Source organism: Crinia signifera, chromosome 6, assembly GCF_055691185.1.
Source record: "Crinia signifera chromosome 6, ASM5569118v1, whole genome shotgun sequence".
In the NCBI taxonomy this organism is placed as follows: Eukaryota; Metazoa; Chordata; class Amphibia; order Anura; family Myobatrachidae; genus Crinia; species Crinia signifera.
The window spans coordinates 120,060,348-120,085,535 of record NC_139222.1 but is presented as its reverse complement, the minus strand read 5'-3'; the positions used below and the strand labels follow the sequence as shown (position 1 = coordinate 120,085,535).

At 44.0% G+C, this 25,188-nt stretch overlaps 1 protein-coding gene across 6 annotated transcripts in view; it reads left to right on the top strand.

The window, feature by feature from the left end:
• LOC146007043 (uncharacterized) overlaps positions 1–25,188 on the top strand; it is a 120,287-nt gene that overhangs the window by 2,937 nt on the left and 92,162 nt on the right. For 3 of the 6 annotated variants that reach the window (XR_014444215.1, XR_014444216.1, XR_014444217.1), the window contains exons 1-3: positions 520–672; positions 2,386–2,453; positions 11,562–11,633. Coding sequence is in view for 1 of the 6 variants with exons in the window: in XM_083145436.1 (XP_083001562.1) it covers positions 2,386–2,453; positions 11,562–11,633 (140 nt within the window). In the remaining 5 variants the exon portion in view is untranslated. Of the gene's footprint in view, positions 1–519; positions 673–2,385; positions 2,454–7,956; positions 8,056–11,561; positions 11,634–25,188 lie in introns of those variants that run through there. The other 3 variants (XR_014444213.1, XM_083145436.1, XR_014444214.1) reach the window with 2 other exon arrangements.

Below are 25,188 nucleotides of genomic sequence, written 5' to 3'. Positions count from 1 at the left end.
AGCAACAGCAGCCCAAAGAGCAGTGGCGTATCTAAGGCTCCGCAGCCCCCGCAATGGCGGGGGGGAGCAGGTGCCCCGGGGGCGCAGATTCACGCTCCAGAGCCAGCAGCAAGAGAGCAGCAGCAGCCAATAAGGATACGCCTCTGGCTGTGTGAGGACGCAGCGACAGGGTCACTGAGCGTCCTCACACAGACAGCCAGAGAGCGCTCCCCCTTCCACCCTGCCCGCTGCCCACCCACCTTGCACGCTGCGCTGCTATCTATTCTGGGCTCCCTGTGGCTGACTGCTATATGCTGGCAGACAGAGCGGGCTGGGCAGGGGGCAGCCGGGAGGAATGAAGAGTGCTCTCCTGGCTGCTCTGAACGTCTGACACCTGCCCCGCAGCCCCAGCATGTCCTGTCCTCAGATGTAGAGGTTCAGGGCTGGAACAGTTGGCAGTGTCAGTGTGTCACATCACACGCAGCTTCCTGAGTTACAAAAGCTGCTGCTGGGTCCGTGATTATGGAGCCAGCCCCTCCCCCGGGACCTGCCACCAATGAGCAGAGGTCATATACAAAGTCTTCCCTTCCTGTCCCCTGACCTCCCTTCTGCAGCACTGACTCGTCTCCTCCCAGCCAGCATCAGCCCAGCCTCCGAGTCCTGCAAGGCTCTTCACTTTTGAATACACTACAGGTAATTGCTTTAGTAGGGGCAAATATACTGTATATGTGGAGTGTCAGTGTGGCAATCATTTGTGTATTTATTTGCTGTGTGTGTGTGTACAGTACATGGGGGCTGTTTTTTCCTTTATTTTATTTGTTTATGTGATTGTATGTGAGTGTGTGTTGGGGGGGGGGGGGGTTAAGTGTATATGTATGAATGGATCTGTTATGGAGTCTGACGATTTCTGATACACAGTATATCATCTCTATATCTATATATATCAGATATATTTATATATAGTCCCAAAATAATGATTTTATCCAAAGTATTCATGCAATCCAGCACCTACAGTTGTACCCACGCGACCTGGGCACACATGGTGGTACATTTACTAAGATGGGCGTGCTATGGATGATGCCCATAGCAACCAAGCAGGTTCTACTACTTATTTATTTAGCACATTCTACAAGATAAAAGCTAGAATCTGATTGGTTGCTATGGGCAACATTCTATCTTTAATAGAACTCACGTCTTAGTAAATTTACCCCATGGTTTGTTGTGCCGTGTGTGAATCTTAATATACTGGGCTATGTCTAAACCAAACCTCCCAAGCCCCTAAGCCTGACCATAACCCCTGCCTTGCATGTCCTAAAATCTCCCTCCACAGCCTAACCCTAAATCACTAGCACCTAAACCCAATCCCCCCTTTCTTGGGCTTTTTTTGCATATTATTTGGCAAGCAAGCAATAAGGCAGTGCTGAGATACTGTGTTCATGAATGTCGCATTTATGACCTATGGGAGTATGGGGCCTACTCAGAACAGTGAGAGGCACTACTGGGGGCATTGTATGAAGGGCATTGTGTAATGGACACTACTGTAGGCATCCTATGTATAAGCAGGAGTACTGGGCCATTACGGTGTGTGGCATGTTGTGTAAAGGGCATTATGGTGTTTGGCATCTTGTGTAAGGGGTATTACAGTGTGCGGCATATTTTCTACTAAGCATTGCCACGCTATAGGTTCTTTATGTTCTTCATAAATTCTTTGTGTTTTTTTTTTTAAGTTTGTGAGGGGATATTTTGACAGGTCGCACTGGGAACTGAATTGGCAAGAGCCAGTCCTGCTTGTTTTACCAAAAAAATAGGGCGGGGGGGGGGCACAATTTATTTTGGCAGGGGGGAGCAAAATTTCTAGTTACGCCACTGCCAAAGAGCCCAGCGCCCCAAACACAGTCCCACAGACCAACACTCAGCATATATGTACAGTAGGACTTACCCTCATAGTGCCAAGCTGAGGTGTGCAGTCTTGAATGTTGGGACTCCAACCTAATTAAAATCAATCTGGGACAGGTGGGTGGGGTGCTAGTTAAGGAGGAAGGCGTCTCTAGTTCCTTCCAGTGTGTATGAATACACAATATATAGTACATAGGGGGAGGGGCCCTAAACTGCACACCCTGGACATATGAGGTGCTACCTGCTGAGACTTGTAGTGCAGCAAGCAGGAGGAAACTGGAACATGAATTCACTCCTCCGGGCTCCGCTCCGGTTCCAGTCCTCTTAGCACATTAACAATATATAAACTTACCGTACATACCATAATAAAGACAAAAGTATGAACATGAATGTACTTTAACACAGTTGCACTTTGCTTATAATTGCTCCTTTAAATAATTACTATTATATTATTGCGCAATAATTTGTTACCTTTCCTAAACAACTCAAAAGCGCTTTTGTTTTACACAGAGTCCCTCCCGCTGGCCACTGTCCTCAATGTTACAGTCCCCTTTCAAGAATCCGGGATACAACTACAGGTGAGTCACAGTTTATCTCAGTTCTTTCCTTCCTTAGAGATTTATATAGCACAGCCTGTAATAATAAACTTTCCTTTGGAATGAAGAGATAACATTATATCCATGCTGCAGATACTGTTGATGTAGAGATTACTGACCTCGAAATTAATAAGTATTTAACACAGTTCAGAAGATATTTTATACGTCTATACAGGCATCCATGGCTCTCTGCAAATTAGGCTAGTCGGATACTCTGATATGCTGCACTCACTGTGGTCATCCAGAGCAATCTATTAATAACGCTTCTGGTAACACTAAATGTGTGATGATGCAGATTTATTCCTCTCCGTGTCACCAAAATGGCTGCTGCAACTGTCCTTTAACTGCCTGCCACTCAGATAGGACCGATAGCAGCTCTCCTCTTGCTAAATGTGTCAAGCCTTTCTCTATCTCTGAAAGTCTCCTGAAGTATAACTAGCACTAGTTTGGAGCGTTTCACTGGATTTAGCTTGTTACTGTGTGCTCTTTATTTATTTAATGGCAGAATGACGATTCTGTAGGGACGTCCCCAGGCCAGGTAAGCCGGCCGGGTTTAGTCCCCTTCTACTGGCTGTTCTCAATGTGTAGGTAATCCTGGGCGTCACTAAACATATAAGGCAGTGCTGGGCTTGCCGGGGCAGGGTTCAACACTCACCACTCCCCATATTGGATGCTGTCAGTGTCCCGGCCTTCCACAGCACCGCTATCCGCCCTGCCTGCTGCGTAGCTCTGCTGACTACCCGTCTCTGAGGGGAACTGCCAGGTAATTACAGCTGTCCTGGTGCCAGCCACACTTCAGCCAACTTTATTATTCTTATAATCTCCCACTTGACAACCGTCAGCCATCAGCGAGACATCTGTATACTGTGACAAGTCTATGGGGACACTTTAACACAATAATCGCCACTTGCTGACAATCCAATAAAGTCCTTCCCAAACATCACATAAATAATGCAATATTTCCCCTCTGCGAGGAAGACACATCTTTAGTACATTTATAAAAGGTTTCTTCATTTTTTTTACACGTATATACAATCATATTGTAGGATGCCACACAGGCATTCTTCCATCTTCTTCCATCTTCTGGCTTCTTTTTCAAGCTGCCGGCGACTCCAGCAAAGCCCCCCAACTGTCAGAGCTGCAGAGATCCTTCCTCCTCGGCGTCTGGACTAAGACTGAATTCTGGCCAATCAGAAGCCGCCTAGCGGCCAATCAGGAGCCAGGAAAGTCGGCTTCTGATTGGCCAGAATTCAGTCTTAGTCCAGACGCCGAGGAGGAAGGATCTCTGCGGCTCTGACAGTCGGGGAGCTTTTCTGGATTCGCCGGCAGCTTGAAAAAGAAGCCAGAAGATGGAAGAAGATGGAAGAATGCTTGGACAATGTCAGACCAAGCCAGAAGAACTTCCATGGAGGACCTGGGTGAGTTGGATTTCCTTCCACAGGTCCACCATGGATTTCTTCGGACCCAGACCTGACGCCGACATGAAGATCAACATGGTGAAGAAAGACGACATGATCCGGAACCAGGACAAGGCACCGGATCAAGACTCTGGGACCTACCTACGGGATCAATATAGGTAAGTATCAGTGTGTGTAATGTATGTATTAAACTTTTATTTTACAGGTGTCAGTGTGTATTTATTTAACTATTTTTTTTTACTTTAATGCCCTGCAGGCTGGGACTTGTGGTTCACCAAGTCCCAGCTTGCAGGGGAGGCTTGCTGGAACTCATAGTTCCACAGTTTAAAACAATAGTTTATTGTTCTATTTTTTACACCAAGATCAGCCCGGTGGCTACCACACAGGGCCACCGGGGACAGCACCAGGCTTCAGCCTGGTCAGGTAAGTCCTGGAGGGGGGGGACCCCTTTATTGGGGTCCCCACTCCCACAGGGCCCCTGGCCAGGCTGACTGGTCGGTAGGGCTGAATGCTTTGGCCGGGGGGGACTTGTATAAAAAGTCTCCCCCCGGCTGTGGCATTACCCTGCTGGCTGGTTTGGCCTGGGGCTGGTTCTTAAAATACTGGGGACCCCTAGTCATTTTGTCCCCCGTATTTTGGGAACCAGCCCCGGACCTGGAGCCTGGGGCTGGTTGTTAAAAATCGGTGAACCCCTATTTGTCGGGTTCCCTGATTTTTAATTACCGGCCCCGGCTCTTTCAGCCTGGTGCTGATTACGGCTGTTTTTTTTTTATTATTATTTTTTTTACACACTGCAGCCTGCACGGATCTGACTGATCCGTGCAGACTGCCAGAAAAATTCGTATTAGCGGCCGTATATACGGCCAGCTAATACGAATGAATACACCATCAGAGGGTTACAAAGCAGTCGTATATGACTGCTTTGTAATTTCCCCTCCGGAACACGACTTTGCATACGACTGAAACAGTCGTATGCAGTCGTAGGGAAAATACTAATACGAAAAACTAGGTATTTTATATTAGTAAATTTCCCCCTTAATGTCAGATCTGGCTGGTTGGAACAAACACCTGGTCATACTGTATCTGAATGACAGGTTTTGCCAGTTTTCCAGCATTTTAAATGAAATGGTCATTTGCTCTCATCCATTACCAGGTTTTTTTTTTTCAACCAGCCAGATCGAACAATTAATCTGTAGATGTATGGCCAGCTTTTATTTATTTACAGTTTCTTGTATAGCGCAGCATATTCCGTTGTGCTTTACAATTGGAGACAACAGTGATTAAACAAACTGGGTAGATACAAACCGACATGGAGGTGGGAGGACCCTGCTCACAAGTGTACAATCTATAGGGATAATAGGAGGTATACATAAAGATATAATTCCATAGCATGGCAGTCCCATCAGATTACAAAACAGTCCTGATGGGATGCAATTAGATATAAATGCTACCGGAGTTTGTGTGGGGGTCCTGAATATGATAAGCTGCCTGAAGACGTGAGTTTTCAGGGAACACTTGAAAGTTTGGAGGCTAGAGGAGAGTCTTAATGTACGTGGAAGGGCATTCCATAAGGTGGGTGCTGCCCGCCAAAAATCCTGCAAGTGTAAGTGGGAGCAAGTAATGAGTGTGGATGATAAACGCTGATCTTGTGCAGAGCGGAGAGGTCGGTTTGGGATATATTTTGAGATAAGCGAAGAGATATAAGTCAGTGTAGTCAGAGTAATTGCTTTGTATGTAAGTATTTTATAATGAATGTGGTACTATACAGGCAACCAATGAAGGGACTGACAGTGCGGATCAGCAGACAAATGTCTAGCCAGGAAGATCAGCCTTGCAGCTGCATTCAAAATGGATTGTAGTAGTGAGAGTCTGTTCTTAGGAAGACCGGTAAGGAGGCTATTGCAATAGACAATGCGTGATATTATGAGTGCATGGATTAGAGTTTTTGCAGTGTCTTGTGTAAGGTATGGATTAATTTTGGATATGTTTTTTTAGATGCATGTAACATGATTTAGAGACAGATTGAATGCGAGGAATAAAGGACAGTTCAGAGTTGAGGATGACCCCTAGGCAGCGAGCTTGTGGAGTAGGATCAATTGTTGTGTTCTCAACAGTGATAATGATATCAGGTTGGTAACTACTCTTGGCTGGTGGGAATATAATTAATTCTGTTTTGGAAATGTCTAGTTTGAGGTGGTGAGATGACATCCAAGATGAAATGGCAGAGAGACATTCAGAGACACGGAGAAATACTGATGGTGACAATTCATACAGAGGATACTGAAATCCAAAAGAGTTGATTAGTTTCCCAAGTGAGGAGGTATAGATTGATAAAAGCAGAGGACCTAAGACTGAGCCTTGTGGTACTCCAACAGACAGAGGTAGTGAGGAGGAGGTAGAATCAGAGAAGTGAACACTGAAAGAGCGATTAGATCGGAAGGAAGAGAAACAAGAAAGGGCTGTGTTCTGAAGACCTAGGGATTGTAGTGTTTGTATGAGAAGAGAGTGGTCGACAGTGTCAATGGCAGCTGAGAGATCTAGAAGAATAAGAAGTGAGAAATTGCCTTTAGATCTAGCAGTGGCTAGATCATTGACTACTTTAGTCAGTGCAGTCTCTGTGGAGTTTTGAGAGCAAAAGCCTGACTGGAGTGGGTCCAATAATTTGTATGAGTTAAGATAGTGTGTGAGGTGAGTGTAGGCAAGTCTCTCAAGTAGCTTGGAGAGGCAAGGGAGCTGAGAGATAGGACGGTAGTTAGAGAGACAGTTTTGATCAGAATTGTGTTTTTTTAGAATGGGAGTAATAAGTGCATGCTTGAACAGAGAAGAAAGGATACCAGTAGAGAGAGGTTACAGATTTTAGTTAAGCTTGGGATAAGCACAGGATACAGAGCTTTACTGACTTGTAAGGGTATAGGATCAAGAGGAGAGTTAGTGGAGAAGCAGTTGAGTAGAGTGTGGATGTTTCATCTTCACTTGTGGGGTCAAATGAGGAGAAAGTGGCAAAAGGCTCGGGAAAGGAAGTAAGCAAGTCACTGGCTGAAGAGCAAGCCATTTCATCTTGGATTTTAGCAATCTTTTCCTTGAATAAGGAAGCAAGCTCTTGCCCACTGATATTGGCAGTTGGGGAGGGTTAAGGAGGGTAAATAAGTGATTTAAATGTATTAAAAAGTCGCTTGGGGTTAGTGGCATGAGAAGAGATGAGAGGCTGAAAATAAGTTTGTTTAGCAGTGTCCAGAGAATTACGATAGGATAGGTAGGTAGTCTTAAATGTGACAAAGTCACTTGGATTTTGTGATTTACGCCACTGTCGTTGAAATCTATGTGATAAGTTTTGCAGGTTTCTTGTTAATTTAGAGTGCCACGGTTGGCATCTAAGCCTACGTGGATTGTGAGGAGTAGCTGGAGCAGCTTCATCAAGGGCAGTTTTTAGAGTCTGGTTAAGGTGGGATACAGCTGTCTCAGAACAGGCAAGTGTAGAAATGGGTGAGAGCAGTTGTTGCAGAGAGGTAGAAAGTTGTTGAAAATCAATAGCATTAATATTTCTGCGGGTTAGAGGAGGCTTGCATGATTTAGGTATTGTAGAGTTTGAAGAAATGAAGGAGGTTGAGAAAGTGATAAGGTTGTGGTCCGAGAGGGAATGGGGCGTTAGTGAATTCAGAAACAGAGCATAGCCTAGTGAATACAAGATCAAGACAGTGGCCCTCCTTGCAAGTAGAGGGGTCAGACCATTGGGTGAAGCCAAGAGAGGAGATTAGAGAGAGGAGTTTAGAGGCATGAGGAAAAAGTGGGTTGTCAATATCGATATTGAAATCACCCATGATGGTGGAGATGTCAGAAGTATGGGAGCCAGGCAGAGAAATCGTCCAGAAATTATTTTTTGGGAATCCCAGGTGGTCAGAAAGAAAGGGGTGAAAACCCTGATAGAGTGAACTTCAAATGATGTGAATGTGAGTGATGGAACCAGTGGTAGGACTGTGTATGTGCACAACTGGGACAGTAATATACCTACCCCACCTCCTTTACTATTACCAGGCCTGGAGGTGTATGTGAAGTGGAAACCACCATGTGATGGTGCGGCAGGGGAAGCGGTGTCTGATTGCGTGAGCCAAATCTCTGTAATAGCCAGCAGGTTGAAGTTGTCAGAGATGAAGAGGTCGTCGACTCATGTAAGGCACATTTTAGTGACTTGGAGGGTGATGGGATACATGTGACATTTAAGAAGTTAGCTTTAGATTTACCTGAATGTGTTTTTATTCCATTTCTGTATATGTTTTATTATTGATATTAAATAAATTACTTTTATTAACACACATACTGTAGGGCTCAATTCAATTCAGCCAAATACAAGTAAAACAGCAGAGGGCTCAGCTATTTAATTGTTCCCTTCAGGCCCTGCATTTAGTCAGGAAATGCCAGTTACCACACCAAAAATCATGTATTTATTCGTGGTAACTTGCATTTTGCATGCCTCAATGCTGTTTGTGCTGCACTAAAGACAGAAAACAGCATTACAGCACTATTCTAGATTAAACTCTGCTTGCACCTCCAGAGGGATGCGAGCAGGAATGCTGGCCAAACTCAGAGGTTTTTTAAAGGGGCAATCCCTTACAAGGCATAACCATTGCGCCACCTGAAAACCCCTGTCTGTTTTACATCTGTTAATCGGAGGTTGGCATTCCTCCATTCAGGTGGCTGCTGACTCACAAACATCTCACAACCATCTCTGACCTCTCCACACTTGAGTGCTGTTGACAAACAACCCTGATTATTTTTTTAACAAGGCATTTAGATGCCTTGCAAGTAATTGCCCCTTAAGAAAACCTCCTAGTTTGGCTGGCATCCTGCACAGCGATGAATTCGGAGGCTATTACATTTGCCCAAGATTCTGATTCACTTGCAAAAACAAATTTGCTCTCTAATGGGCAAAACCATGTGCACTACAGGGGGGGGGGGGGGCAGAAGTAAAATGTGCAGAGAGTCACATTTGACTGGTATCTATATTTCAGTGTAAAAATAAAGCAGCCAGTATTTGACCTTTACAGGAACAAAATAACACCCAAATCTAACTCTATTTGCACGTTACATCAGCCACCCACCTGCAGTGCACATGGTTTTGTCCATTAGAGAGAGAGAATTTGCTTTTGTGAGTGAACCAGAATCAAGCCCTGTATATTTTGTATTTTACTGTGAAAAGCCATAAACATAACACTCACCAGCTATACTCCTAATTATTTATCCCTAACCGGTATATAGTCCTCCCTGTAGAGTACTAATAGTTAAGTAAAATTCTAAATTTAAATATGCAAATCTGAGGCAAATGTGTTGGCTAGTATGCAAAACACTCTAATATCGTGAATAGTATACAATGATGATAGAAATCTGGTGGCATCTGTAAAAACCAGGTATATACAGTATGGTACACTAGTACATCAATCTAGCCCCAGTCGCTAGGCATAGTAAATATCTGGTTTTACATTTATTTATATAAATAGTAGGTAATCTGACTCCAGACTCTAATTCCATCAGTCTGGCAGAAAATAAAATTGAATTGTAGAAGTAGTAGTCATGTATTTTGTAAAAGTTTTTTATGTGACAAGAAAACTAACTCATGGGAATTTTGATACATATAATCTAGAGAAAGTTATGGTTGTCAACTGTGTGGTGTTAACCAGTAATACCTACAACCAAATAACCTTTGCACTGACCATATGATGAATGCCCACCTAGAGGTGATCCAGTACTCCAACAGGATAGACTTCAACTAAAATTATTCAAAACCAAGGGGGTGATTCTGGTTGGTTTGCAAAAGCAATCTCCTTCTTTAATGGACAAAACAATCTGCAATGCAGGTGGGGCAGAAATAAAATTTACACCCTCTGGGTGGCATCCCATCAGTTCAGCAGTGGTGTGTGTGCAGCAGCAGCGGGTCCCCAGCCTGGAGGAACTTGCATCCGAGAGGATTCAAGTTCCTCCAATAGACATTCAGCCTTGCGCCTGGGTGGCCAATCAGGAGAGGCCATGGTGAGCCAATCAGGGCTCGCGTGTCATAGCTCCTCCCCTCCCAGCATCTTATAATAGATGCTGCAGAGTGGGGAGCTCAGTCCGGTGGCGGCAAGGGAGCAAGGTAGAGCTCCAGAAGAGGCCAAGCAGTGGTGGAGGTGGTGTCGGTTCCAGAAGTGGAAGAAGAGGCGGCGGTGGTGCCAGAAGCAGCAGAAAAGCCGATGATGGTGGTGCCAGAAGTTGCAGAAGAAAGGACCGTAGAGTGCTGCAGCATGTTGGATGCAAAAGAGCTGATGAAGCTCCCTGCTGCAGCCTCTTCCAAAAGACCGGTGAGTGGCTGTGGGAGGCCACAACATAGGTTTCCCCCCCTAGACCACCAGGTGTTCAGGTGCTATGCCCATGGGTGTAATCAAGCCCCTCCCACCTGTGTCACAGCAGTCAGGCCCCTCCAGACTGTTCCTCTATTCAGGCCCCTCTGTCTGTGGTCCATTTAGGCCTCTGGCCTGTGCCTCTATTCAGGCCCCTCCAGCCTGTGCTCCATTCAGGCCTCCGGTCTGTGCCTCTATTCAGGACCTTCGAGCCTGTGCTCCATTCAGGTCTCAGACCTGTACCCAATCCAGTTCTCAGGCCTGTGCTTAATTCAGGCATTTGGCCTGTTCCCAAATTCAGGCTCTAGGTCTGTGCCCCAATTAGGCTCTAGGCCTGCGCTCCAGTTAGGAATAAGGCCTATCAGCCATTTTAGGCCTGTCAGCCATCTTAGGCCTGGCAGCCATTTTAGGCCTTAAGGTCTGCATCCACCATTTTAGGCCCTGTAAGTCTTGCACCCCTTATCTAGGCTTCTTAAGGCCAAGATTCTTGTTTTGGTTTGTGGCTTAATCGGATAAGGGGAAACACGCACTCCTGGAGAGTCCGGGTCCCAGGAACAGTGGGCTTTGCGGCAGCTCTTCCTGGGTCTAGGATTGCATAGGGCAAAAGGAAGGTTGTTTCCTGTGCTAATAGGAAGCCATAGGTGGTGCCAGTCTTTTCCCTACAGCTTTGGATACAGGGATAGTCAGCTGTCTACTCAGGTATTGCACCTGCATTAGATTGTATTGCGCATGTGGTGCATCTTAGGGAATCGCCTTCACACATGCACACCTGTACAATTTGGTAAGGTTATCTCTTGTTGTTGTATAAATCATCCTTTGAGTATTCATCTGCTAGTTCAGCTTGCTAGATTTGTTGTGTCAGCCTAGTTTATGATTGTAAACAGAATAAATGATGTCCACTTCAGTTCTGCGCTAGGCTGCCACAGAAATTGCAAAGGAGGGTATCCCAAAAATCCCTCCACACAGTGAAACAGATAAACAAGAACAGTTTTGCAACCCCAAATGGCGCCAGTGAGCAAAAAATGATACAATGGTGGGTTGGTGTGGTGAGGACACAATACAAGATTGACATATACTTCCTTTTGTACAATGATCTGAATCCCACAGTCAGAGGATACTGACTGTGGGATTCAGTCAGGATTTTTGCTCACTGGCGCCATTTGGGGTTGCAAAACTGTTCTTGTTTAGTTTATGATTGTGTTCTAGTAGGAACAGATTGTTGTTTAGTCCTAGTTACGCTTGTATACAGTAGTTTTGTAGAGAGACAGTTGTGTTTCATTCTCCCCCCTCCCCCTCCCCCCCAGGTGCAGGAATACTCTAGCAAAGTGACAAGAATAACCGCAGTTCTGCTCTGTGTGTCCTGTCCCCGAGTGAAGGTCAGTGGCTCTCACATGGCTGTGTGAGAAAATCCATCTACACACCTTTGTGCGAGAGTGCGAGTAGGTGAATTTTGGGTGGCTGAGGCCTTGTGCCGATGATGATTTTCACCTAACCGGTGAAGATTGCAGCCACCTGTGGGTGCCCTCGGCACCCACCCATATTTAGGCCAGAACCTTTTGTGATCAGTCGACTCCCGTGCATCGTGAGTCAATTTCGTGAGTCAATTTCCTGCGCTTTCAAATTAAACCATTCTATTTAAACATATATTTATACATTTGTAAGAGATATACATTTATATTATGTCCTGTTCAGATAAAGATTATTACAATCTTTGGTACTTGTGAGTTATCCGGGCGTCCGATTTTAAAATCGGGTCGGATCGGGACATCGCATCGCATCGCATGCGACCATCGGATGCGATGCGATGCGATGCGATGCGATGACCCGATTTTTCCATAGGAATCAATGTTAAAATGGACTGAGTCCATTTTAACATGGAATTCAATGGGAAAAAGGGGTCCTTTTCATACCCCTACTATCCAAGTGGGCATGGAGTTGGATATAAACCTGTGGCGAGCGTAGCGAGCCACCGAGCCCGAAGCGTGGCGAGCGTAGCGAGCCCCGCGAGGGGACACGGAATACCGTCCCCTCGCGGGGCTCGCTTCGCTCGCCACGCTTCGGGCTCGGTGGCTCGCTACGCTCGCCACAGGTTTATATCCAACTCCATGCCCACTTGGATAGTAGGGGTATGAAAAGGACCCCTTTTTCCCATTGAATTCCATGTTAAAATGGACTCAGTCCATTTTAACATTGATTCCTATGGAAAAATCGGGTCATCGCATCCGATGGTCGCATGCGATGCGATGCGATGCGATATCGTATCGCATCGCATCTGATTGTATGCCTTAACTTAAGGCATACAATTTTAAAATCGGACGCCCGGATAACTCACAAGTACCCAATCTTTATTATACATGGAGTAGAGTTTGTTGCAGTGATCAGAAAACTGTCACTATGGATTAAATCTGTTCTGTTTAATAATAGATCTGTATTTATTTTATGTTGGAAACACTAGTGGTATGTAATCATAGTGTAGAAAACAAAACAAAATACCAAAACACCATTTGCAACCAATTAAAGCTATTAAAATTATGTAGTGAAATTTAAAACTTCAATAGACGTAGGAGGCATTGATTCAAGCATATGAAAGATATAAATGTATAACATATATGGATTTTAGCATGTACCAATTATTCCATGAAAGTAGTACTAGACTGGAACCAATAATTGACCTATACAAAGTAGTAACCTAAAGGACCCCTATTCTTATATCCAATCCGAACTTCGCAGCGCTGCATGTCAACTAGAATAACCTCCATGGTGTATGGCACACTCTTTAAGTTCATTGGATTTCTATTATTGGTTATAAGGTCGCACTAACAGGAGACTTTCCTAGAGGTGCAGCTGTCTGTTGTTTGCGCAAAATAATTGTATTTGGTTATCTCTCTCTCTCTATATATATATGTAAAAGGCTAAATCCTCTGCACTGGCTAAGGGGCACTAATGATGCCATCCCCAGAGCCCTCCATTATGGCACTGTTCACCTACCACTAGTTATGGCTCAGATCTTAGCTGGTGGATAACTAGCACACCCCCAAATCCGACATCATTTATGGTAGCATCTTTGGATAAATAAAAACATGTACTTCTCTTTTCTACTCCTCTAAAACACCCTGATTTCTATTGTAGCAATATTCTCTTGGCCAATCAGAAGAGAATTCTCTTGGCCAATCAGATGGGAGGATGCCGATTGGCTGAGAGAATTCTCTCAGTCAATTAGTGTCCACCCAGTCATTTCAAAATATTCAGCAGCCGCATCCCGCCTGCCGCCCGGCAAAATGTGGCCACAAGCTCCCAGCCGCCGCCACTGCTCAGTCGGACCCCGCTGCCCGCAACTATGGGTTGCCTACCCCCTACCACCACCAGCAGCTGTCCGGACCCAGCTGCCCACCCCCCGCTGCTTAATAAAATAAATAAAACATTTTCTTCTTTAAACTTAAGTTTTAAATGTGATTTTAGTAATCCATTTGTATATTTCAAAGTCTTCATACCGTGGTATAATACAACATATTTTTAGTTACTTAAAAAGTTGGAGTGAAGCACTTACTCTGAGTACTTTTTGGAAGGTCTCATTTTGGTGCTGCAGAATTAAAGAATGAGATGGAAATTGGCTTTCCACAGGAGGCCAGGAACTGTACATGCAGTTTTCAGGTTCTGTATTATAGCTTTTCATAAGTCATAATTGTAAAACTTTTATAATACTTCTGTGTATATTGTATTGTACTGCAAATGTATGTACTGTAGTGTTGTTCAGACCACTTCACTGTCTCATATACAGTAGTTGAACTTATAAATACCAAGCTAGTCGACCCAAGCATCTCAAGCTGTTTGTGAACAAGTCCCAGTATGTTCAGTCAGTAATGAAGTTTAAAAATTAAATTAGAAATCCAGTAAGATCACTGTGACACAGACTATTTCTATCCACAATGATGAGTTTATAGCTTTAGGGAACAAGGATGAGATGGGTGTACTGGCCATGATCATTTGAATATTATAAATGCACATTACTATATTTGTTTTACTTGTTTTTTGATTGACATAGCATGACTGTTATTCCGATGTTCAGCAAAGGCATTAATGTGTTCTGATTCATTTCATATACCTTCTGTGGTAAGTTTATGCTTTAACAATCTAAAACATTGATAAACTGAATTCTGTTAATAGCCGACATTGTTGTGGACATATTGTGGCAGGGACAGCATTCCTCCATATGAAGGTAATGTGGAGGATCGGTTCAAGTTTTAGAGCAGCAGCAGCAGGAAAAGTGATGTGATCAGGGTTAGGCTGATTAGCAGCACCTGTGCTTTCCTGATATAAGTGTTTCCAGGGCAGATGGTGGAATAGTCACCCAGGTCGGGAATGTGGGCTATGGTAGGGACAACTGAAACCACTTGTGAGGAGATTGAACTATGCTGTGACACCTATATGCTGCAACGCTGTAACCGTGCTTGCCTATGCAGTGTGCCTGGTATGCTGTTAACCTGCTACAAAATAAAGACCAAGACTTCATCTTATCCAGTGTATGTGATTCTTGTCACAATATATTGAGCCAAAATTTAATAAAAGAGTCAAAACAAACATATTCAGCTAACCGTCAGAATAAATGTACCCACTCATGTTTGTTACTGTCACTTGAAAGCATGAACACTTAGGAGTCATTATGAAGTAGTACACAATAGAAGCTTTGCTCATTATTTTCAGTACAGTGCTTTGAAGTTAAAAAGCCTATCAGTGTTATTATTGTCATTATTATTTAAAAAAAAAATTTTTTAAACAGCTTCATGCCACATTAACATTACATACTAATGTACACTAGTATTGCAGGTTACACTGTTGAACAGTTTCAATTATAGATTCATTAAAATCTCTATTCAACAGTTGTTCTGTTTAACCACCACCAAAATGACACACAATTGCCCCATAGAATCTGGTTAAACATTCGCATTTCACCATTACTTATCCCCAAATCAACCACAGTAGACTACTCCTTAAACTAATCCTGCCTTGTCTTTTTAATTATTGATTTAAAGAATGACCCATCTGCTGTCACACACATCCCATGTGTGACAGATTTAGACAGATGAGTGACCACTGTCTTTGCACAGGAAAACTAGTGATTTTTTTTTGTCATCTTAAGTCATGCTGTCAAACTAGTGTATTGATTTAATCTCAAATTCAAAGTCTCCTCAGGGTCAGAGGATAATAAAATTACAATGTATTTGCAAAGCCAAAAGTGGAAATGAACTGCAATAGGTTTCTTTGTTATTAAATTGTGGTTTGTTACTCTAGTGCAGTGGTGGCCAACCCGTGGCTCTTGAGCCTCATGCGGCTCTCCCCCTTGTAAAGTGAGGCTCCTGCTCCCACTGCTGCCCGCCGCCCACGGTCCGTCCCAGTCCCCCCTGCTGCCGGTTCCCTGAATCCCTTCTCCTTCTGAGGGGAGGAGAGCACGCATCGCACATCTCTCCTACCCCTTACTGTGCATCCTTGTGACTGGGCCGTCCGCCAATCAGAGCTCGAGGGCCAGCAGCCAATCAGGAGCCGGCCAGCGAGCTTTGATTGGTGGACAGCCCAGTCACAGGGAAGTGAGGGGGAAGGAGACATGCGATGTGCTGTGCTCTCCTCCCATCAGTGACATGACAGGAGGACTGCAGGGGGACACCAGACTGTCCTCTCCCCGCCCACCAGCAGCAGAAACAACAACGGTGAGTGCTGCTGCTGGGAAATTTGCACTGTGGGGGCATACCAGCTTTCTGGCACCATAGGGGCATACCCGGCACCGTGTGGTGCATACCTGGCACCGTGGGGCGCATATGTGTATCTGGCACTATTGGGGGCATATGTATATATGGCACTGCACTATTGGAGGCATATTTGTATCACACCCACCCAAGGGATCAAAATAAACTACGACCCTTTTTTTGGCGCATGCGCCTTCGGCGCGAGCATGATGTCGGCTCTTTAGCTTGACTACCAATATTTTTCGGCTCTTTACCTCTGACCGGTTGGCCACTCCTGCTCTAGTGTAACAGAGTAGTAGTTACCAGCATACCTCCCAACCAGGGGTTAAAGTGGGCCGGAACGCACCGGAACTGAGTTCCGGCAGTTCAAATTGAAGCCGGAACTCAGTTCCGCCTCCTTCGCCCACCCAGCCTGCTGCTGCTGCCGCCCTGCCGAGAATCCATATGGATCTCTCAATGCGCGGGGACGGGACACGCCGATGTGGGTGCTAGTGCTACTGCTGCGGCTGCCGTGACTGTGTCTATGTGCACCGCTTGGCGCTCACAGTCACAGCCGCCTGTCACAATAGAGACTCTATTGAGTGACAGGCGGCTGTGACTATGAGCGCCGAGCGGTACACAGCGCCGGGCGGGGACTGACCTGACTGCCTCCCCCTCCTGCTGTTCGGATTGGCCACCAAGGGGGGACAGAGGAGGGACCTGCGCTTATGCGCAGGCTGTCACGGCTGCAAGCTCGAGCGTAGTGGACGCTGTGTAGCCTCGGTTCCAGCGCTTACCACACGCTGCCTCCGCTACTAGTAGCCCCCGCCAGGAGACATCATACATGTTGGACAAGTTGTTCAACTATATTACCCCCCCAACAAGTAAGTCTGTGCTTTTGGCTTCTGTGGGGAGGTGGGTGGGGGACGCGGAGGGATTGAGTTAGGGAGGGGGGGGGGGTGGCGTTGGCGGGCCTTTTCTCTGGCCTCGGCGCCATTTTCCATTTTACTGCGCAGTGCGCACTCAGTCTGCTTCTCCTCCACCTCCTGCTCCAGCCTCAGGCTCTGTGACCATTACCATTTTGTTGGTGAGTTAGTGTACAGTACACTAACTCACCAACAAAATGGTAATGGTCACAGAGCCTGAGGCTGTGTACTACTGACTGCACAGCTGTTATCTCAATGATGTGGGGCCTGGGGGAGCAGCAGTATGTCCAGATCAGTGCAGGCCAAAGCAGCGGAGAGAGCAGGAAAAAGATCAAGGTGAGGGGCCCTGTGCTGGCCATGACATCATTGGTTTTATAATTCTGTCACTTTAACACATGTGCCAATGTTGTATATGATGTCCTTATTCTGCAAATGATGTCATGTTGGGGTGTGATGCAGGGTATGTGACATGCGGCATGATGTAGGGAACGGAACCTTGCAGCATGGTGTGGGGTTGTGCAGTGTGATTTAGGGGATGGAGATGTATTGCGTGATGCATGGGGTTGGAGATGTGTGGCGTGATGTACTGTAGGTGACAGGGACATGCAGTGTTATGTAGGCGGTGAGATGTAGAGTACATAGACTTGCAGTGTGATGTAGGGTACAGGGATGTGCAGCGTGATGTAGGGTACAGGAATGTGCAGCATGATGTAGGGAATGGGGATGGGCAGCGTGATGTGGGAGACTCGGACGTGCGGTGTTATGTAGGCGGTGTAATGTAGATGTGCAGTATGTAATGGCTATTACGGTGTGCATAATCCCCATGTTCCACAAAGCCATGCCCTAAATTTTTCAGCGCGCCTACGGCGCGCATTGTTATGGTTCTTACTTTTTTGGGGCTTGTTTGCCACTTTTCACCATAATTTCAATTAGAGGTGGCATTATGTGCCCCACATGATTCTATTCATGGGTGTGTGTATGATAGACCAGAAATGTAAAGCTTGTAGGGTGGCGCTAACACCCTAGCACCCATCCTGGCTGTGACATATATTGTTGGGGGGGCGCGAATGGCAGCAAAGGTGAGTTCCACCACCTCCCCTGGACCACTTTAAGCACTGCTCCCAACTTCTGAGTAAATGAAATAGGGACACTCGCCGCGCGAGCGTCCTAAAAGGGAGCGGGGCGTATGCAAATGAGGGCGCAGCTTATGCTAATTAGCCGCAACCTCATTTTCATATGAGAATAGACGCTGTGCGCATGCGCACAGCGTCTATTCTATTAGATTGGGGGGTCTCCCAACTGCCACCCCCCGAAGCGGGACAATGCCTGCGGCGGGTGGGACAGCGGGACAGGACCCGAAATCGGGACTGTCCCGCTGTAATCGTGACAGTTGGGAGGTATGGTTACCAGTGATCAGAGTAGTCCCACGTGAAAATTGCTCCTACAACCGGTGGCTCCTGTGTATCTACTGTTCAAACACCATACCTGTGTTACCATACCAGCTCTTCCCCATGGTATCTACTAGATTTGGACACAATCATCTATGATATATTGCACTGGTAACAAAAATCGAAATTAGATTATATCTAACGACTACGTGGAAAACACTTGGGCCGATTTGGCTAAGCTGAACAAAGTTATTTGCTGAGGCAATTGAAATAGGGCATATGAGCGAACCTACAAGAGTTTAAAAAAACTTTACAACAAATTTTACAATTTAATTTGTCATACCTACAAAAAATCATGTTTGTCTACGTCAGTATGTTTTTTTGTCTTGTCTGTGTGTTGTGTGTTTTTTGATTGACAGTCTAATTATAAATGAATTAAATGACTGATCTTTAATTAATTATTGCTCCATATATTTTAGACAAAGAAGTCCATTAAAAGTTATGTTTTAAGTGAATAAATAAACCATTTAATCTAATACAATAAAGAGTGCGCCCAAAAAGGCACATTTGTCTTTTCGTTTGCCTCTTGCAAACAAACTTCCTCTTATTCAGTTACAAATACTGAATGTGTTGGGCGCACCGCCAATCCAAGACTACAAAAATCTATAAAGGTAGTCCCTCATATTGGTAAAACAGATGATCATACAGAAATGTTCTAAATGATGACCAAAGTCTGTGCGGATCCATAACCTCTTTCCCTTGTATCTAAAGGAGAGGTCCTAATACGGTACGGGCACCCATATATATTTGCTTTGTGACCTGTATTTTTTAACTTACGGGAAGTCTGCACCATGAGATTATTTCTATCTTATCTTTGAGGTACAAATCTGGAGGAGTGAATCCAAAGAAGGAGGATTATCCATTACAGAAAAGATCAATTCAGTTCAAATATTATTAACCCCAATAGGAAGTGCAGGGTTCCTATATTTTTCTTCTTTTCTCTTCTACGGTGCCCTGCTAAAATATTCACCCCCTCCCCTGGCTTTTTACCTATTTTGTTACATTACATTCTGTAATTCAATTGTTTTTTTTTTTTAAATCTGAATGTTACTGTATATGATGGATCTGTACAAACTAGTCTAAGTTGGTGAAGTGAAATTAGAAAAATATATATATTTATAAAAATAATGGGGCAGATGTATTAACAAGTGATAAATGCAAGGATGATAAAGAGAGATAAATGCCCAGCCAATCAGCTCCTTACTGACTTTTTCAAACACAGCCTGTAACATGGCAGTTAGCAGGTGATTGGCTGGACGTTTATCTCTCTTTATCACCCTTGCATTTATCTCTTGTTAAGGCTTAATACATCTGTCCCCATATCTGAAATTTGGCATGTGCAAATGTATTCACCCCCTTTGCTATGAAGCCCCTCAAAAGTTCTGGTGCAACCAATTACATTCAGAAGTCACATAATTAGTGACATGAAGTCCACATGTGTGCAGTCTAAGGGGGAAATTTACTAAAGGAAATTTGTAAAAAAAATATGGCAATTCATGTGCTATCAATACGAATACGAATTGCCGTATTTTCGGGATAGTAAATGTCAAAAATAAGTGTATTTCTGGATACAAATACACCTATTTTTTACAAATTTCCTTTAGTAAATTTCCCCCTAAGTGTCAAATGATCTGTCAGTATAAACACACCTTTTCTGAAAGGCCCCAGAGGGTGCAACACCACTAAGCAAGAGGCACCACACCATGAAGACCAAAAAGCTCTCCAAATTTGTTGAGTACAACTCGGGTTTGGTTAAACAAAAATATCCAAATCTTTGATGATCCCCAAAGCACCATCAAAACCTAAAAAAAATAGGTGTATTTGTATCCAGAAATACACTTATGTTTGACATTTACTATCCCGAAAATATGGCAATTCGTATTCGTATTGATAGAACATCAATACGAATACGAATTGCCGTATTTTCGGGATAGTAAATGTCAAAAATAAGTGTATTTCTGGATACAAATACACCTATTTTTACAGTGCGGGGTGTTTTTTGCTGGAAGCAAAAGGGATTATTAGGCGCTTGTCAGGACAAGCGCCTAATAATCCCTTTTGCTTCCAGCAAAAAACACCCCGCACTGTATAGATAATTCCTTTTGGGCTGCTCCACCACAAAGCGCAACATCGTTTGGGGAACCCCCGAAATTTGCACACCTATTTTTACACCTATTTTTTACAAATTTCCTTTAGTAAATTCCCCCCATAATGTACTTACAATCTGTCAAACAATCCGTCATACAATCCATCTGCTGCATGATTGTATGATTGAAGCTTCATTTAAATAAGAGGCTGGCCTTCTATGATCAAAAGGTTAGGAGTACCAAAAATGCATTTTTTTTTTAATTTACAGGTTACAACTACCAATCTGCTCACATCTGCTGTGTTATGCCATTATCAAATAGCCCTAATGAAGCATTCCTCTGAAAACTGTTTTCAGAGTTGTAATTGTGCATAATTCTCTTCACCTGCCTGCCCGGCTGCCATTTGGAAACTTCTGTGACTCCCAGCATCTTCACTGCCATGGGCTGCCGGAAGCTGCACCTCTCTTCTCTGCTAGTCAGGGAGGTAGTGTCACATGACTCTGATTGTATGAGCCATCTAAAGACAAATGGCATGTACTTAAAAGCACATGAAATCTGCTCCCAATCCCAACTGATCTGACGTAGAGCACGTCATATCAGAGGACCAATCTCCCGTGGCTGGGAGATTGTGTGATTGTGTACACACGATGTGCACACAATCTGCATACAATCCATTTTACAATGCATTGAGATTGCATGATTGGGTGCAATGTCTTTCTGATGTATGGCCACTTTTAGTAGTATACGTAAAGACTTACCTACAATCTTCTTTTCTTACCTCATCATTAAAATAAAGAAGATGATGTCTAGAAAACCCAACTACTTAATAGATGGCCAGCCAATCAGAAGATCCGTCAGAGATCGGATGGCAATCTTTTAAGTAGGTGGGCTTAATGGGTAATTCATATTGCATCTGGAGCATCCCTGTAGACTACTAAGAAGCGAGGACAGCTAATGAAGAGGAAAGAATGGGGATGGGTTTACACTGCTTTCTTATTTACGCATGCTGACAAGCCAGATGGTGCAAACTTAGATTTGAGCTAGCTCTTCCTTCTCAATAACCCCAGCTTGCCTGGCATTGCAGCATCATTTGCATTCTTAATATGATAGAAATCAAGAAAGTCATTTTTCTGTAGAATGACCTTTGATAAATGTGGCTGTTTAGAAACTGCCCCAAATATGCACATATGCTACGGGGCTCATAAAACTACATTTCTGCTCCTGAGACACCCTTGAAGCATGCTTGGTATACAAAAAATAAATGGTTTGATGCCTATAAAAATGTTGTGTAGATTTTTTCTTTATTGTTGTTGGAGGGCGAAGGGGGTGAATCCTGAAATGCTGCTGTGAGACATGACATGTTTTACATGTAACTTACTGAAGTGAGTGTATCTGAGTAGTTGACTGAGCAAACAGAAATCCATTTAAGGTGGCTGATAACATCAGCTCTGATTGCGCTGTTAAAATCAATAAATGTTTTAGGTGCACAGGCATGTATGTTATTTTGATAGCTATGCATAATCAATCCTCCTATCTTCCCTCATACGCCTATCATCCAATGAAAAAAACACACCATTGCAGAGGAGCTTTCCTTGCCTTAGCAGGAAAGAAACTGTGGGGGACTGGGGTTATTCAGACCTGATGTCTGCTAAATTTCAGAACTCTACAATCAAGTAATTGCCGCCCAGCCAGAATGTAATCCCGCCCTGTGGAAGTCTGCAAATTGCTTAGCATGGCTTGCACAAATTAGCGTGTTCGGCTAGATGCAAATCCATACACAAGATACTAACCATCTAAAGATTTTTCCAGTGTGTGTGCAGTGTGTGCGTAGCCCAGGACTTACTCAGCGGCTGAGATAGAAGCAGACTAATGGGAGGCCAGAGCAGATGTCATACCCCCTCACCTCAAATGCCTGAGCAAGCCTGTGTTTTCCTTAACACACCCAGGAAACGTTTGGTTACCACCCTCAAATGCCGGCTTCATGTCAATCAATTTGCGTATGGCCAGCGATCAAAAAAGTTGCTGGATTTTATGGCAAGATGGCCCCGTGCATGAGTACTATGACCCGTATGCATGTGCAGTCTATATCGATAATCACAGAGCCTGCAAATTCACAGCCAAGCCAATCGGAGTCTTGAGGTGGGCTTACAAGGAGAATGGCTGGGGGCTGGCGCATGGGAATGCCTGGGGCGTGCCCACAAAAACACTGGGTGTCACCATGCGAATGCAGGCGTGGGGAAGACTGCATGGGGTGGGCGGCTGATGTCACATGACTTATGTGGTCCATTTGCATGTGATATATTGCATGTAATCCCAGCCAAGTCTGCCCTGCTCTGATATGATCCAACAGATTGCTTCTGCAGCCAGTGTGATTCGCAGGCTTCGGTGTGATGCCAACGGTCCTGTGCAACACATCGGGCCTGCTGTCAACACTATGCAAGTTCAACGCTTTCCAGAGAGCCCAAATAGCATGTGAATCGCCTATTGTATGGGCACCTTAAAACCTGGACTTTTAAGCTGGATACGCACTCCCAGATATACTTGTAGATCACTAGCTTTAAAGGTGCCCACACACAGCGCTATTTGTGCTTGATGTGTTTTGTACTAGGTTGCATCATATCTAAAACAGAATGGTGGGAGTAACCAGCGCAAGCTGAAACTCGTATGCGAGCCCGGGGAACAGGTGGTGTAATTCCCAAGTAGTTGGAACCACACTTACTTTGTAGTTCTCCCTCGAATGCACATAGCAGTTTCTTTTGAACTCTTTGTAGAATCCACAAAATTAAATCTAGCCTTATTGCACTTACTTCAGAATTCTATCTCGAGTTCATCCAAAGGTATCTTTAAACTTCACAGCATAAATAATATTCAGAAATCGGTGTCAAGCAAGAAGTATACAAACTAACTTTATTATTCTTTCACGAGTGCCCACAAAGGTTTCTTTAAGGTACACGGCAGAATGGAAAAGGTAAGACGTTTATTTAAAATCCACAAGACACATAAAACAGATGAAGTCCTCTAGTACAGCACGGGAGTCCAGCCTGATGGAAATACCGTTTCCCCTGTCACATCCGCTGCAGACACATGCGAGAGAGACCCGGACTCCTTATAGACGGACATCCACATATAGCGCTGATTCCAATATATCAGCGTCGGCAGCAGAACATAAACGCGTTTTGGATAAAAATCCTTTATCCTGCATCATATCTAGTTCAAATCGCATGTGATATGCTACAACAGCTTGCAGTTTGAACTAGATCAAAAACAGACTCAAGACTTTCCTGTTTACTAAAGCATTTCCTTCATTCCCTTAAGTATTGTTTAAGTAAAGGTTTTATGTACTTCATTGTTTCTATACTGTATTACATTCATTCTATCTGTTAAGCGCCTTGAGTCCTATTGGGGAAAGAGCGCTATATAATAAAATTATTATTATTATTATTATAGATGCAATGCAATCTATTGCACAAGGCATTGCCTGCATATGGGCCTTTATTCTGGTTCACTCGCAAAGGCAAATTCCTTATCAAATGGACAAAACCATGTGCACTGCAGGTGGGGCAGATGTAACATGTGCAGAGAGAGTTATTTTGATTCTGTGCGAGGAAAATACTGACTGCTTTATTCTTACACTGCAATTTAGATCTCACTTTGAAGTAAAACCCCACCCAAATCTAATTCTCTCTGCACAAGTAACATCTACCCCACCTGCAGTACACATGGTTTTGTCCATTTGAGAAGGAATTTTCCTTGACCAGCGAACCAGAATAAGGAACATACTTTTTTGGCTTGTGATATGAACTACGCTTCACAAGCCAAAAGAAACACGCAATCAATTTGAACTACAAGTGATACCTTTTGAACTCAAATGTTCAAAACACATCTGAGAATCACACCATGTGTGGGCACCATTAGGTGCCTTGGAAACCACATTTGGAAACCAGTGAATTAGGAACAATTTATGTCAGAAGCCAATTAACCTCCCAGTATGTTTTTGGACTTTGAAAATACTTTTATTGCTACTTGCATCACTGCAAATAAATAAAAGTTAAAACCAAAATAAATTGCTGTTGTAATTAAGTTGGTTGCTACGGTAACTGGTAATTGTTAATTATCCATGCTAATTTAATATATATCTTGAAGCTGGGAAACCAAAAGTTAATGATCCCTGTTTTTGCAGTGTTTTACACTGAATGGTTTCAAGCATCCACCTAACCAATCAACAGTAACCAGCCTGCTGCCTCCAAACTAATTTGCTACTCTTGTAATACCAGCCAAGTTAAATTGCTGTCCCCAGGGTGACTCCTTGGCATATTGGCATTGATTTTTCTTATTTCTTTTTTTTTTTTAAACATCTAGCATGTGTAGCTGAATATGCTCTCTGCTGCCGAGCCTGCTGCAGTAACTCATAGAAACAGTGAGCTATAAGCATTCCTATTTCAGCCATCCACTTTGATTCCTTGTAAATTATCAATGCCCTGTATAACAGAAAGCGTTAAACTTGATAGTGACAGAGATGCTGTACGACATAATTGTTTATTATGCTATTGATCAATATTTCCTTACCCTCCAGTCAAGTACCCAGCACAGGACGTGATATAAAGAGGTAGATTGGTACAGTTGACAGAGCCTGTAATTATACCACTTGTTCTCCAGCAGGGGTCACATCTGATTGGCTTCCTGATGAGAGCTTTGGGAAACGTTGTTAAAGACTATTGAAGAAGAAATAGGGATTTATATTTCTTTTAATTAA